We start from the raw sequence: 16,423 nt of genomic DNA on the forward strand, positions 1-16,423 counted from the left end.
CACATAAAATTCTCTGATTCTTAGTGGTTTATTAAAATAATGAGCTCTTCATCATGAGAAGACCATTTTAAGTGTATTCATGTCTTTTTTATGTTCTATTTGGTTAGATTTAGTAAGGAAAATGAAAGACAGCTCTTTAGTATTCCTATATTTTGTTGTACATTTTGAAATGGGCAACACAGGTCTTTGGTGGAGGGGGAAAACTGAATTTTTGCTAAAATGTTTTGTCATTTGGGTTTCTTTGAATGCCAAGGACATCATCCCCTTCTCCAATAAGTATGGTTTGATAATATCATATCATATCATATCATATCATATCATATCATATCATATCATTAATATATAATATCCAGTGCTCAAGAATGTAAAAATCTGGTTTAAGCTATCTCAAGTTGGGCACCCAGAAATAATGGAATAATGGAGGCTGCATCATTTTTGGTCAATTTTTTAATTCCTCAGTTTCCCAGATGCAAATGGCCTCAATAAAGCAAATAATGCAGGTGGGGTATTACTCATGTTCATGAAGCTTTTGATTGTGCTGTGAAAACAACAGAGTACATGAGGAAATGAATAAATCTGCATTCAACAGGAGGCTTTGAAAGTATTAATTAAAAAGGTGTATGGCCACATGCTGATTAGAGTAGATAAAGAGAAATATTGAATAACTATTTACTCTCTGAATTGGGCCCAAGGGTCCTATGAGAAAAATAGTATATGATAATTTAATTAAAGTTTGCATCAAAACACATTTCCACAAGGGAGCTGAATGAATGCTGCAGACTTGGCACTTTGTAACTCTCCAGTGCTTCCCTGGGAAATGTTGGATCCCTTTCAGCACAGAGGTTCTTCACTGGGACAGCAGGTACTGATCAGACACTTGCCATATTCACCTCACCGAAGGCCTTAGATTCAAGGCATTCATAGAACAAATAAGTATTTGGATCAGAAAAAAACCCAAATATTGATAGCAGCACATTTGGAAGCACATTTCAATTGGGTTCTGGAATATGATAGAAGAAAGGGGGGAAAGGGAGCTGGGATGTTCTGAAGGAGCCATCCAGATGAGCCTACATATTTACAAACACTTGGGCACTGATATTTATTATTATATCAGTATATACGATCCTCTGTAAAATATCTAGGCAGAGCTGAGTGAGTTTTTTATTTCCTGGACAGGTCTGGACTTCTCACTGTTTTTTTTTTTTTTTTTTTTCCCTCTTTTTCCCTGGAGAAATTTGGTTACTCAAGTCCTGAAGCTACATATTTACTCAGTGTAACAAGAGCAGGAGCAGGGAAAGGGCTCTGGTGTGTACAGAATTAGGAGACAAGTCCATGAAGGGATGGATAAATGGAGTCACAGTGTGATAGAGAAGGGGCATGTCCACTCCACACTCCAGTGGAGGAGGGAATTCTCCCTGTGCTGAACCTGGGGACAAAACAGTAACTGGCTGGAATAATAATAGTTAGAATGTTGACTATGATGCCGTGATCAATTGCTCATTTCAAGTGTTTCTGGGCTTTACAATAAATCTCCAAGCCCCTGTTACAATCACAGTGGTGCCACATTCACAACAGCATCTCGCTGCTTTCCAATTCCCCTGGGTAATGGACCTATAGCTGCAAAATGTGTTTGATTTTTCCTATTGTAACAGCACCCAAAACACATTATAAATGCTGTTATATCCAGTTGCTTCTGTAATTCAGGTGATGTACAGATACATAGCAAGTGTGGTGTAACAGAGGAGTAGATCTCCCCATGCCTACAGCTCTCATGGGGATAATGACAGCAGACAGCAAATTAAACAAATCAGTGTTGCACTGTGCAGCACTCAGCGAGGCCCTGGGTGTGCTGATGAGCAGCCTGTGGCCCCAGAGCCCCAGGACCATTTCTGCAGAGCTCTGAGTGTCCCTGGCACTCCCTGTGCCCCTCTGTCCCCAGCTCTGGGTGTGCAAACCAGGGCCAGCAGAGCCCTAATGATTATTTCTGCCTCAGGACAGCACAGAGGGTAAGAGAAAGGTAAGAGAAAGGGGTAAGAGAAAGGACCTGTGAGTGGGAAAATGAGAAAAATATTGTCAGAAACATCCCTATTTGGGGAGTTGGAGTCAGGGGTTTATTACTTGTTTGTTTTCCCCCCAAGAGTTTCATGTCCTTTTCTGCAGAACTTCTGCCATCCTTCCTGTTTCATCTCCCAGCATTCCAACAGCCCAGTCGGTGGGAGGCTTTTTCCCAGCCATGATGAATTATTCTCTGTCAGAATCTAAATTTGCCTTTTCAAGTCTGATCATTTGTGATGAATTTATTCTGTTAACATGGGCTTGAATAGAAGCAATAGAGGATAATAAATTAACTTTGAGCATATTAATGACATCTCTAGACTATGGGTGAATTAAGGAATAAATAGATGAAATAGGTTCAATAACAGGCTGGTGAACACTTAGTCAGCAATTGACTGGTAGCTTTTCATTTAAGTCCTTTTATATCCTATGGTTAATTAAAAAACTTAGAAAGATTTAAAGCAGCCCTTTGGAGCACAGACTGAGCTCAAACTCCTCCTGCCATCCACAGGAACTGTAGGAAAGGTGGTTGTGAAATGCAGTTTGCTGAAGTTCAAGGAACATCAGCTTCAGAAATTCAGGTTTGGGCCCTCTCAAAAAGAAATCTGTGCCAAAATTGGTGACAGCTTTCTATATTGCATCTGCCAGAGCAGCACTTAGCCCAGACTTAAAATATCCTTTCTGTAGAACTTAAGAAAAAAAAATAAACATAAATGATGGGATTTTGTGGGTTTGTTTTATGAACTTGGGATTAGGTTAGTTCAAGAACTTTCACTCCCAGCAACAACAGCTGGGATTTACTTGGTTACCTTCAATGTGTGTCTGCCCTGACCAGGATTTCAAAACTGGTTTGAAACTTAGACTTTCAAAAGAGCTGGATGCTGGATGCTGAGCTTTAGTGACTTTGTGAGAACTGATTTTTCTTAAATCTGAACCTGAGGGAGCCTCTGTCCTATGCAGTAGAGAAATGGCTGATTGAGGCTCATGTACTAAAGGAGGTGACAAGTTCTCTGACAAGTCTGATTGCTAGTTTTTAACCTTGTTAAATAATATATGTTAGGCTTTTATTAGCATTGGCATATTCATGCCAAAGCTTATCAAACAGGACTGAACATTAGCAAAGACAGCTATGGTTCAATATATAAAAATATGAATATAAGGAGAGCTGAGTCAAAACTTGACACCTCCTCTCCGAAATTTGAAGGTCAATAAATTTATATCTCTCCCAGAATCCTTACATAGACACACATAGGCAGTGTGTGATTATAAGAAAGTGTTTATATAATTGAGTTTATGAAAGCATAATTTAAAGGTCAACCAATGTGTTTATTTCCATTTTAAAACACTTCCATCTTTGAAGTAATGAAGTTTAATTTCATGAACAATTGGATACCTTGTGAAGTTTAACTTAATACCCCCACAGTTTTATATTTGTTATGCTCCAACTAATTAATAATATTAATAATGATAATGATAATAATAATAATAATAATAATAATAATAATAATAATAACCACTACCCTGTTTTCAAGCATCGTAGTGCTGATGGTTGCAGCCACAGAACCTTTCCTGACAGCTGCTGCAAAGGGCTGACAAGATGCTGTCAGCAGCTGCTCAGATTCCATTCTCTTGGCTGATCTTACTGACACTAAAATCTTCCAGAATAATCACAGCTATCACTGTTTCCTAACAATGTCTTCTTAAAATTATCCATGCTACGAGAAAATGTTCTGTAAAGAATTGTGTCGAGGGTTGATCTGGCCTAAATTATTCCCATCACTTGTCAATTGTCCAGGGGCTGATAGACTCATCTGTTTAAAAACAAAAAACTTACAAGTTTAGTAATCCTTCTAGCTAAAATTCCAGTATTTTTATATTTTAATTGAAAATTAGTTTGAAGAATATATATATATAATATATATTTTTATATATAATATGTATTTTTTATATGTATGTATAATATATATTTGTCATAGATCTATATCCTAAAAAATGTAATAGTTGGAGAAGGCTCATCTGATTGAGATGAGGAACTTCCAGTCACAGAGCAAAGCTTCAGTGGAGCACCTGGTAACAAGGGAATGTTCAAGAGCTGGTGACTGTGACAGTATTGCCTCATCAGGATGCTGCCCAAATTTCTGGAGGTGCCAGCAATGCCTGTAAAGGCCCAATTAGGAAGTTGGAGCCTTCTCAGTCTGTGATTTTGGACTCTCAGGTAAATGATGGAAGCTGTAGATTTTAGGAATCCTTTTTCTTGTTCAAGTGCCTGCTCGGAATGAGGCTCTGAGCTAATGTGCAAAGATTGCTCCAAATCACTCAGAGCCACACTCCAATGCCTGACTGGAGCACAATGAAGTTTGGATTATGCTGTTTTAAATTATCACCCATTTGAAGTCATTTTCTTTATAAAACAAGATTAAAATGACTGTAATTCAAAACATTTTACCTCAAATTGATGTGAAAATTGTAGTGTTCATATTATTTCCATTTTTCAATTTGACAAAACATTTCATTCTACATACAAGCTTTTCTGTGTTGTCACTATCTTAACAGTGAAAATATGAATTTTACTTTGTGCACTTGACTCTTTTCTGATGTGTCTTATTTCTTAACACTACTTATTTAAGTTTTTTAAAAGCATGTTTTTCTATAGATTGTTGTAGTACCTGGGGAAAATACAGACAGATTTAGGAGGTTTGCTTACCTCCTTTCTAACCCACACAGTAGCAGTTTATAACTTCATATTGCTAAGTTTGTTCTCTGGTCCTCATACATGCCTGATGGTTCGATAATTACTGAAGAATAAGCAAAGCAAGGAAGAAATTTAAGCTCTAGCTTAATGGAGTTGAAACTCAGATTATTTACCTGAAACTTCCTTTAATTTGCTTTCATAGTAATGCCACAGAAGAAATTTCTCTGCATGATTTTTTCCTCAAAGTTTCATGTCTCTGAATAGAACCATTTAGGGAAAGAATATTTTTTTCCTTAGAAGATTATTTCATAGACAGGGAGTATTATCAGTAATACTTTTTAAAAATCCAGTAAATTCTGAGTAACTGAGTTCCCCATATAAAAGGGTATTTGTGTTATCTAAGACAGAGTACTTCTTGCAGAGTTCTTGAGGAAACAAAGAACACAACAATGCTGAAAAGCACTGGAAAATTAAGTGACTTGCAGAAGTCCTTGTCTAAACTATTGCCAGTGAGATTTACAACTGCAAAGTTCCCGGCCTAAAAATACAATTGCATTTATTTTTTAAGTCACACTGTGCTCGACCATAAGTGCCACAGAATGCCAAACCTTATCACTTAAAGTAATAGCAAGGCACATGTCAGCTCTCCGACCCTCAAACTCTGCAGAAGGGCTATTTCTGTGTGCTCAATCTGCAGAGGATAATTCATTCCTTACTAGGGGGTATGATTTCAAGAGCTGAAAGCTTTAACTAGTACATATGTATAGGGTAGATTTAAAGTGATTATGGAAATGTCACCGCAGGACAATGCATTATTAGCAGGCCCTCATATGTTGTATGCTGTCCCCTTATGTTTGCTGATAATTAAAAAGCAGATTGGGATGTCATGGTGAGAATGAGTGCAAAATGTCCCTTTTATCATTTGCAATAAATATGAAATAGTGGTCTTGCTGTATCCTTCAGTGATTGTTCTATTTGTGTTGGTGACAAATGACATCTTTCTCCTTGTAATGTGCCTGCAGGGTTAAATGACTTTATTATTATTAATGAGTCATTGCTCCAGCTGCCCAGAAATACAAGGAGTAGGAAACATAAGAGATTTAGACCTAAGTAATTACAAATGTAATTATTACCTTTCAAACTTCATTTTTCGAGCAATCACAAGGTTGTTAATCAAACATGGCCCTTTCCATGTGTTCACACTTTTTGGAGCCTTTGTCAAAGGGATGAGTAGCTCCGTAGGTCCACTGAGGGTTGTCGGTGGCAGGTTGACAAAGTGGTCTTGACAGAAAACTGCTGTGAAAAATTGGATGGAAGCTGCTGTGTAGCCATCAAGGAGGATGTGCTTGAGAGGCTTCTCCAAGAGGAAAACCCTCCTGAGCTGCAGCCATATGGACAAGAGTGTCCTCTTGGGGAGGGGGAACGTCGGAGTGTTCCTCCTCCAGCCTGTCCTTCCTCAAGGTTGTTGGTTGTCATGAAGGGATCTAAAAAACACAACAGAGCCAGCATGCTGCTTTAGGGGAATTAAAAACCATGGCCTCTTACCCTGAAATATTTATCCTAATCACTCATAATTAGGGGTTTTAAAGTTTTGAGGTGGTGCATAAGGTTTATTCTCCTGCAGTAGTGGCAAGGGCGTTGCAGGGAATTCAGAAAAGGGGAATAGCTGTGATTATTGTTAGGCCATGTTGCAGATGCCATGGAATATAAGCAGTGCTGTTTCCCAGAATCATAACCTGAACTGATGCTTATTGTGGAATGCAAAATCTGAGGGACAGCTTTGGAGAAATGAGAACATTTCCATTCAATAATGCCATTTCTTCATAATATGAAGGATCCTCTTATTTTAAGGAATAAGCAAAAATTAATTTAATTGATAAAATTGGAGCTACCAGTTACCACAATTTATACCCCTAAATGTAATGCGAATCAACACTGTCACAAAGCATTTGAATTTTGGAACTACGTTTTTGATGGGAAAATTGTTTTGTTAAAAACCCCTCAGCAAGCTTTATTTATATATTCAGTTGGAATGAATTAATATTGTTGATAGCCCACTAAAATGTAATAGCTATCAGCACTCAAAAAAAGGATAATGTGTTACATAGATATCAACATAGGTAATTATTGTCAAAATGTTTAGAAGTATTTGAAAATAAATAGCCAGGATATCCATAATGGAAAAAAAATTGATAATATTCTAATAAAGAAATATAGTTTGTTTGGTTTTTTTTCTCTTGAAATGCAATTAGAGTCACCATAAAAGGTACAGAATATTTTTAGACTGTTGTAGGCTTGTTTTGGTTGCTCCTCTAGTGGTCTTTGACTTTAAATTTCTGTTTGTGTATATCTGATGAAAACAGAATTCAGAACAACTTTTACTGGCTATCTTTTAAGTTACCACAGGAGATATTTGTTTAGCAGCTCACTGAGCATTTGGGCATTTTATGACTCCCTCTTGAAAATGAATGTTTCATTTAAGTGTCTGAACTGTGACCAATTGCCCACAGTTGTTCAATTACTTCATTTAAAAGATTTTTTTGACATTCTACTTTCCATCAAACTTTTGTTTATTTTTTTACTGTAAAGCCAATAAAAATTGCCAATAAAAATTGCCAATAAAAAGGAAGGCAGAGCCCCATTTGGCATGGAGATACGCCCAGAGTCTGAAGTGCACAGAGGCTGCAAGCACAGACATTTGAGGGGTTTTTCCCTTGAAGGAGCTGCTGTGTGTGAACAGAACTGAGCAGGAATTTCTGCTCATCCCCATCCTCCTCACCCAGCTCCTGAGCTCTGCTGAGCCCCCAGCTCCTTGGCACAAGTGCTGGAATCTGGGATTAGCTGGGATAAAGGAATACTGAGATGTTCATGTGGGTCCTTTATCAAGGGTTGGTGCTGCTGACCCCGTCCTACCCCGAAACTCTCTTCCCTCATCTCTTCCTGACACTCACCCCATCTCCAAGCCCAGATCTTTGTTCTGATGTATCAGAATTTTTGATTGATGTATCTGATTTTTTTTTTTTTATTACACAGACTAAGCTTAGGAAATATTTTTTTTTCTATTTCCACACCAAAGTGAATTTATGTAGATTGCATGGTGATTCTTAGTTCTGTTTATGAATCTTCACTCTTTTGGGATATTTGGTGACTTTCAGTAAAATCAATAAGCTGCCTTTCCTTCATGGATACACATAATTTTATTTGAAACTTAAATCTCAAAAACTTTTATATATATATATATATATATATATATATATATATATATATATATATAATCTGTGTAAATGGTTCCTTTGAAAATTGACAGCTGAAGCTCTTTTTTATTCAGCATATTTTTGCAGGATGCTGTGTTTATTACAGGAATTTTACATCAGTAGCAGAGCTTAATATCTATCACTTAAAATGCATAATCTTTGCAGGTATGGGGGGAAAAAAATGCTAATTTCACTCTTTACTATGTTTCCAGGTCGAAGGTTATTGCTGGAGGATAAACCATTTCTCACTGTGTAGTTTCACCTTGTTTAATTGATTTGAATTTGAATTTATATTCCATGTTAAATAATGAACCATGTATTAATAATTAAGAAGGTTCAGTACAAATGGGAAGCAGTTAATTAAATATTAAATAAAGCACATTGTATTAGCCAGTATTGTAATCAATATATTAGATTTTAGGTTATCCATTTTAGATGGTCATTTTACTTTACTAGTTATAGTTAAAATTCTCATTGAAAACTCAATATACACTTTATAGGCCAGGAAACATGCAGCCTTTGCAAATGACCATTTTTTTCCATAAATATCAGCAAAACATGGACATAAAAGATGAATTCAATTGAACTGTTAGAGCAATAAGGGTCACTGCCATGTATTCTGTCACAGCCATGTTCATTAAGCTGAAAAAAAAAGAGTTTGCAGGAGGTCTGGGGGCTTGGTTTTGTTGTGGGTTTTTTTTTCTTCTTCTTCTTTTTGTGTGAAATCTCTTTCTGTGGAAAACAATAATTTTTGAAGCTGAGCTTTTCACAGGAGCATTGCCTTTAGACCATATCTTGGGTATGATTAATACAAGATTGAGGTTCTAGTCAGAATAACAATGAGGTAAGCAAATGAAAGATTAATGTGCTTTATTTGGGGGCTATTGTTTGTGAGGGAAAGATTCACTTCCCAAGAGTAGTTAGCGAGACAGGAATTACCAGAGGCTGACTCTCTTGCCCTGACACTTCCTCCATTTCCCCTCTCCTTCACCAACTTTCTTTGGCCATCTTTAATAATGTTTGCTTGACTTGTTGAATTCAGGTGCAAAATCCTCAAACCTCATCCTATCGTTTGGATTTCATGAGAAGTATTTTTTCTGATTAAATTCAAATTAAAACCACGGCTGTTAGGATATAAACTGTGTTCACTGGAATGGAAGCAGAGCTGATTCTTGCAAGCTGCCCAGCACAATCTGGCAAGCCGAGGTAGCACAGGTAGATGTGATTTCCCTCATGCCTGTTGATTCCTCAGTCAGAACATCTGGAGGATCAATCTTCCTCTGATTTCTCACAAGCAAAGCAAGCTCTGTACACGCAGCTGAAAATTAGAGAGTGGTGTGTCCTACTTGTTCTTTGAACAAAAAGGTTCCAAGGCTAGAATTTAAGTAACTCTTTTAGGTTTTTAATTTACTGAGACATATACAGGAAATGAAATATTCATAAGGAGCTCCTCCCAAAGGCATTTTATTATTAAACCAAAAAACTAGAGTATATTATAGCAGCACTCATTTAGGTTTTCTACATCCAAGCGTCTTCCTCCTGACCTTATTAAAGTAACCCAGTTTACACTAACTACTATTCCCCCCTCCCTTTTTTATTGTTAATGACATTTCTGTTCTCCTCATATGGTGGAGACCTCTAAATGATGTTACTCAAGTGGCCACTTTTGGTCACCAGGGTAATTCCGGACGATAATTTCCTCACATTACACTTGAATTCCTGCTTAGATTTAGTACCACATTTAGCAAAATACACATGGGCACAACGTGATGTGGGGGCCTGACCTAGTCCTTAGGAACTTGTGGCTGAGAGGAGGAGTTGGGGTTGTCATTTCCATCACTCTGGTGGGCTCCTGCAGAGCCGAGAGCGCTGGAGGTGCACTGGGAGCTGCTTAACACGAAACGCTCCAGTAAACGAGAGGCACTTCTGGATGCTGACAGAACAGTGTTGGCACTGCAAGCCATGTATTCATACATGTGCTGTGTTGTGAAAATATGAAAAATAGCTCAGCAATGGCATAATTATGGGCAATTTGCTTAATTGCCTGCTAATTGTTGCTTGCTTTATTATGAAACAAGAGTGCTCTAAATGTAACACTGGATGGTTTGCATCCAAAATGTGTCAGATTCAAAACCAGCTTTTCATTAAGACTTCAGCTACATGGCTTTAAGATTCAAGCACTCTGTATTCTGTGGTTTAAGGTTTTTCTCCTTTTTTTTTTTTTTTTTTTCTTTTTATTGGTTTGGAAATTTTCCTTGTACTGTTTCTATGCCCCTAAACTTGCATTGGTACAGTACAGTCTGGTGGTTTCTGAACTTCTAATGAATCTGAGTACTTTGCTAATGAATGCATTTACAAATATCTTTTTATCATTGCTACACATGTAAGTGAAGTTGGAGATCTTTTAAGGCTTCTCCAGGAGCTCATGTTCTGGATTGTCCAACCCTTAGAGAAGCACATCTTCCTTTTAGCTCATGCATTTGGATTTTTTCTTTTAAGGGATATGTACAATTTGGAAAGTCTGGCCTTTTGGAAGAGCTACTCTCTTCTTTTTCAACCAGTATATCCAGATATGAGCAGAGGGTTAGCCCAAAAGTCCTTTCCAGCCTAATCTCTGTGATTCTGAACTGCAGGCGATGACTTTCATGGCAGAGTGAGGAAAGAACAATCTCTCTCAATGTTCTTTTAGTAGTACATGTCTCTTTTAAGGCTGGAGGGAAAGGTTAGAAAAGAAAGTGTGTTGTCTATACATCAGCTATGTGCTTCAATGATCTTACAGGTCTTTTCCAACCAAAATGATTCCATAATTGTAACTTTTCAACATTCTGAGACTGCTGGTAACATACTCATACCAACAACCTGTCTTGCTTTGTGAATTTCCCATGAGAAAATTCCAGTCTTAAAACTGGAACATGATATTAAGCTGGAAATGCCAAAGTATTGTGCCACATTTTGTAGACTGAGAAGGAGAGTAGCACTGTCGAGATCTTTGGTTTTTGTCTCCAAAGAGCAAAGGGAGAATTAATGTTTTTATTTAGTACCTCTAAAGTCCCACTCAGACTTTATAATCATAGGAAGTCTCTGGTCAAAACAAATAAACATACCCTTTTTTAGGTATTTTTTGTATCTGTTTTTATTGAAGGATGGCTATCTGACAAGGTTGAAATTGCACATTTTCTTGAGTGAATGTAAATATTCTTGAGAACTGTTTTGAGCTATAAATGATGAGACTATGGAACAATGCAGAAAGTATTTTAACTGTTGTGCTTTTAGTTATATTTGGCAGTTCTGATCTAAACATTTCTTAAGAGCTGGCAGACACTTTCTTTAAAAATGTTTTTAGTTCTGCAGACAATTAAAAAAAAAAAAAGCATTCCTAAAACAACCTGGAGTTCAAATCAAAGTGGTAAACTCACATGTCCATGAGTGTGAAGTGGTAAACTCACATGTGCATGAGTGTGATCTATTATATGAATTAAAAATTCTCTTTTGTATTATTTTATGTCATGTTTGAAGAGTCTCCCTGTAGTATGGAAAAAATATCTAAAACTGAGGGTTTATAACTCAGTGAAGTAAGAAATTAGTAAGACTGCTAAGAGTTCAATGGAATACACTCTTTATTCATAATATGTGGGGAATATGCAAACTCCTATTTCCATTTATAAACCTGTCATGTCTTGTGTGAGAAGATGGTACCAGACACTGAATTTCACTTGCAAGAGCCATCATTTCTTCTGAAAATATTCAGAGACAGCTGGAACTTTCTCTTCCTTGATGGGTAGAGGCAGGTGTCAGAGGTGTTTCCTTCCCCTGATTACTTATCACACTACACAGAATAATCACCTGCACTACTACTTTGGAATGAGAGGGAAACTTTCAGAATATTTGATTGTCACCCACATTTAAAATGACTTGCAAAGAAACAAAATAGCAGGAATCTTAGAGAGTAGCAGCCAGAAGGTGCCGTGGTCAATTTGCAGAGCCTCTGATACAGAACCACTTGAACACTGAGCTTCACATCTCCCACAAGTGTGGCTGGAATGATATGTAAGGAAAATACAGAATGAGTTTCACAACAAGGAAATCTTGTTCATGGCCTGGAAGAGCAGGCAAAAAAAAAAAAAAAAGGTAATGCTGGGAGAATATTAATGCAGAAAATTTCCTGCAGTTTGTTCTAGCTTGAGTTATTTTCCAAGAGTCTTTGCTTTGTGGGTGAGGAAAGTTGTTTGTTTGTTTGACTTAGAAAAGGGTTTTTCAAAGTTAAGAAAAACTGTATATTTTACATGGTATTAACCATAAGCACTGATGAAAAGCATACTCTGACAACAGAATTGAAATGAGATTGAAAGAGAGATTATGACTTCTACAAAGATGTTTCTTCTAAACAATTCTGCATTAGCAGACTTTTGCATAAAAACACCCCCAACTTTAAACTAAAATAATTTGTATTCATATTTTAGGATTGTGTCCAGGATAATTATAAAGCTTTGGGGTTTTCGTTCTTGTTTTTTTTTTTTTTTTTTTTTTTTTTTTTTTTTTTTTTTTTGTTTTTTTTTTTTTTGATAAAACTAAAACTCAGATTAAAATATCTCTTTCTTAATAGAATAAGCAAGACTGTAACTTTAACAATACTCTTATTCTTAACATGATAACATGTTCCAAGTCTCCAGGTAGTCTGGCAACACGTGGCACAAAATTACTGTCCTGATCTTTGAAATGACGGGGAGACTGTTTTACATGTGACCTTTTTTCTTCCTCAATTGCCTTGGCCAATGTTAAATGTTAAAATTTTATTGTCAAATGCTTCCTTTTGCTACTTTAGCTTTGTGTAATCTCTCACTGTAGTTTGAGAAAAAAGGTACAGTAGAACTCTTGCAACCACTTGCTGTGAAGAGCTCTAAACAAATAAGTATTATTTCCCAATAAATGTGTGTTTCACATTTTAACTGAATTAATAGCATTTTAAGGGTTTTTTCCTAATTAATGCAAAAAAGATCAATTTCTCTACAAAATGGGGATAACTCCACACTCTGTCAAGGTTGTACCTGGTTTCAGTGGATTGCCTTCATCAGAATAGAAGCAAACCTGGATAATTAAAGAGCTTAAAAGACTTGTATATACTTAAATTTATGTCTCTAATAGCAGATAGTAGGACACAGAAAGATTAGACTAATCTACCACTAGAAACTTTTCTTTTTTTTGCAGTAACTATTGCCTCTACTGAATTATTTCCATATTTATGTCACCAGCTGCCCATCAAAACTGGATTAGTATTGCAACAGCAAGGTACCAAAGCTTTGTCAGGATTAAACTGAAAAATACTTAGGCAAAAAGACTGAGGACATGTTGAAATGCCAGCAATACACCAAAATAACATTTATAAACAATCACTCCTTTAACTGACACGTACAGCATCCTGAAGGAGAAATAATCAACAGAGCATTCATGATATAACAAGCAACCAGCTGTCTTCTTAAACATGGTAGACTTAAAAAAAAAAAGTATCCTGGTTTGGACAGCAACATTATGTATTTCAATGCCTGAAGGAAAAACTTAATTCCTTTGTATTGAGATGTAACATAGAAACAAGTGTTTGTGCTCTGCAGCTTTACAAAGATTTCAACATGCAAAATATTTGTTAAAACAGAAATGCAGCATCTGTTTAAACATAAAGCTCAGAGGGTGGGAGGCTCCTACTCAGCACTCTCACTGCTATAAGTAATTTTAGTGGCATTCCTTCTCCAGTGCTTAGGAGCCAGAATCCCATTTTAAATGCTATTTTCATTAAGACAGGTATTAAAAATATGTATGTATCTTTAATTGGGAAGTTTTGTGAAGAAAACACAAGGAAATATCCAATCAGATCTTCTTCTGCACTTCTGATGTGTTTAACCATGTACACATGAAGAGAATATAAAATTAACACTTGCAATATTACAACTATTTTGAGGAATCATGTGTAGAAATTTAGTTCCATTCATTTTTAATTTGCCTACCATGGTAAAGCCCCAATTTAAATGCAACAGATCAAGAATATTTATGTATTACAAATGAACATCTTTCAGATTTAGTAGTATACTTTGCCTTTGAACAAATTAAAATTTCTGTAATCCTTTTTCAAGGGCACAAACCTTGCATCTACTGAAGAAATCTGGTTTGATTGCTAGCAAAATATAGAGGTTACATCTGCTTTTGCTACTTCTCTTTGATTTGTCAAGGTGACCAGTATCGAATGCATGGAGAAATCAATTCTTTTTAAAATAGCTGTTACGCTCTTTCATTCTTATAACTCTTGAGTGCATCCTTGAGGCCAATGGACCATCTTTGGCTAGTGCCCAATTTAGGGGTTTTTGCCTTAAGCAAAGGAAAACAACAAAAAATCCAGTTTTAAAGGAATATTAGGAAAACCAAAGTTCTTTTCTTTCAACTAGTTCTATGCAAATATCTAGAGTAATGCCATTAAATTTTTATAAATGTTTTAGCTTTATTACAGAAATTAAAATTGCAAGGAGTGAAAATATTGTTTTAGTTGAGTGACTGGTCCAGAGGACATGGTCAAGTTGTGCCAGAGGAGGTTTAGACTGGACATTAGGAAAAAATTTCTTCACTGAAGAGGTCAGCAAGCATTGGAAGGGGCTGCTCAGGGAGGTGGTGGATTCACCATCCTGGCAGTTCAAAAAGCGTGTGGATGTGGCACTTGGAGGTTTTCTTAGTGGTGAATGGGGTGGTGCTGGGTTAATGGTTTAACTCACTGGTCTTAGAATTGCTTTCCAATCTGAGCAGTTGTATGATTCTAGAAAATCGAGTGTATAAGGGTTTTTTATAAACCTTTAATGATGGTGTGAACTGTGACAACACTGTGGGCCCCAACATCTGAATCTGCACTGAAGCTCTACACCTGGAGGCTTTTTCCTCACAAAATGTGGCCATCATTCTTGGATGGGGATTGCTTTGTTGAGGAGGCCTTTTCCTCCTAAAATGTGTCCATCATTCTAGAATGGGGATTGCTTTGTTGAGGAGGCTTTTCCCTCCCAAAATGTGGCCATCATTGTAGGATGGGGATTGCTTTGTTGAGGAGGCCTTTTCCTCCTAAAATGTGGCCATCATTCTAGAATGAGGATTGCTTTGTTGAGGAGGCTTTTCCCTCCCAAAATGTGTCCATCATTCTAGGATGGGGATTGCTTTGTTGAGGAGGCCTTTTCCTCCTAAAATGTGTCCATCATTCTAGAATGGGGATTGCTTTGTTGAGGAGGCTTTTCCCTCCCAAAATGTGGCCATCATTGTAGGATGGGGATTGCTTTGTTGAGGAGGCCTTTTCCCCCCAAGATGTGTCCATCATTGTAGGATGGGGATTGCTTTGTTGAGGAGGCCTTTTCCTCCTAAAATGTGTCCATCATTCTAGAATGGGGATTGCTTTGTTGAGGAGGCTTTTCCCTCCCAAAATGTGGCCATCATTGTAGGATGGGGATTGCTTTGTTGAGGAGGCCTTTTCCTCCTAAAATGTGGCCATCATTCTAGGACGGGGATTGCTTTGTTGACCTTGATTCCCTCTGGGCGTCTGTCCTCACACCCCTGACAGTGTCCTGTGTTTTTCCACCCTCCCAGCTATCGAAGTGAACCTGCAGAAAGCTCTGGCCGAAGCCTCTGAGAACTGCACGCAGGAGTGCCTCATCCTCGGCCACTCCGACAACTGCTGGATGCCGCCGGCCCTGACGCAGTTCCAGCAGCCCAACACCTCCTTGCCATCGTTTGGCTTCCAGCAAGGCTGGGGCCGAGGAGCCAGACCCGAGGGACGTCACACTCTCGGGAGGCCCCTGCCAAAGGACGACAGTGACAAAGGCCAGGGAGGGCCCAGGCCCCAGTTCTACAACACCTGCGAAAGACATTGCGCCGGCGAGGATCCCGTCAAGGTCATCCCCCTGGCAAACTTCGCCGCGTCCCACCCGGCGCCGGGGGCTGGCGGCAGCGGCACGTTTATACACGAGCACCAGCTGTAGATGCAAATCTGACCAATCCCGAATTCCAGGCTTTAAGTGTGACTGTGTATAGTCACGGCCTAGCGCCGCTCCTCGGGCGCGTACAAACTCGTTAGGCTTGTGAATATTTGTGTATATAGAATCCTAAAGCTGAAACAGAAAATCTAAATCCTTAGGACCTGGTTGAAAGGTGTTTACTGTAGTTCTTGATAAAATCCAGAAAATGGGGAAGAGAACCCACAACCCAGAAACAATCGGAAGAAGAACAAAATCCTGTTCATTTTCTTACATGGGCCATGTAGTGCAAATATCTGCCAGCAGTTCTTTCTCCCTTTGAAGGCAATTCCTTAGTACAGTTTGGGGAATATTGCAGTCTAAAAATAGCTTACTCAAATTTTTCTTTGTTGTTATAATTTATAGCATATTCAAAGATTTCAACTTCCATT

At 37.8% G+C, this 16,423-nt stretch overlaps 1 protein-coding gene across 1 annotated transcript in view; it reads left to right on the forward strand.

Moving 5' to 3' along the window:
* The window catches only part of PCDH11X (protocadherin 11 X-linked), a 384,263-nt gene extending 368,106 nt beyond the window's left edge, over positions 1 to 16,157 (forward strand). The window contains exon 6 of the mRNA XM_053955887.1: positions 15,607 to 16,157. Within this exon, the coding sequence (XP_053811862.1) occupies positions 15,607 to 15,998 (392 nt within the window). The 3' untranslated portion in view covers positions 15,999 to 16,157. The remainder of the gene's footprint in view (positions 1 to 15,606) is intronic.
* Positions 16,158 to 16,423: the final 266 nt, after the last annotated feature.

This window comes from Vidua chalybeata, chromosome 14 (genome assembly GCF_026979565.1).
Source record: "Vidua chalybeata isolate OUT-0048 chromosome 14, bVidCha1 merged haplotype, whole genome shotgun sequence".
Taxonomy (NCBI): Eukaryota; Metazoa; Chordata; class Aves; order Passeriformes; family Viduidae; genus Vidua; species Vidua chalybeata.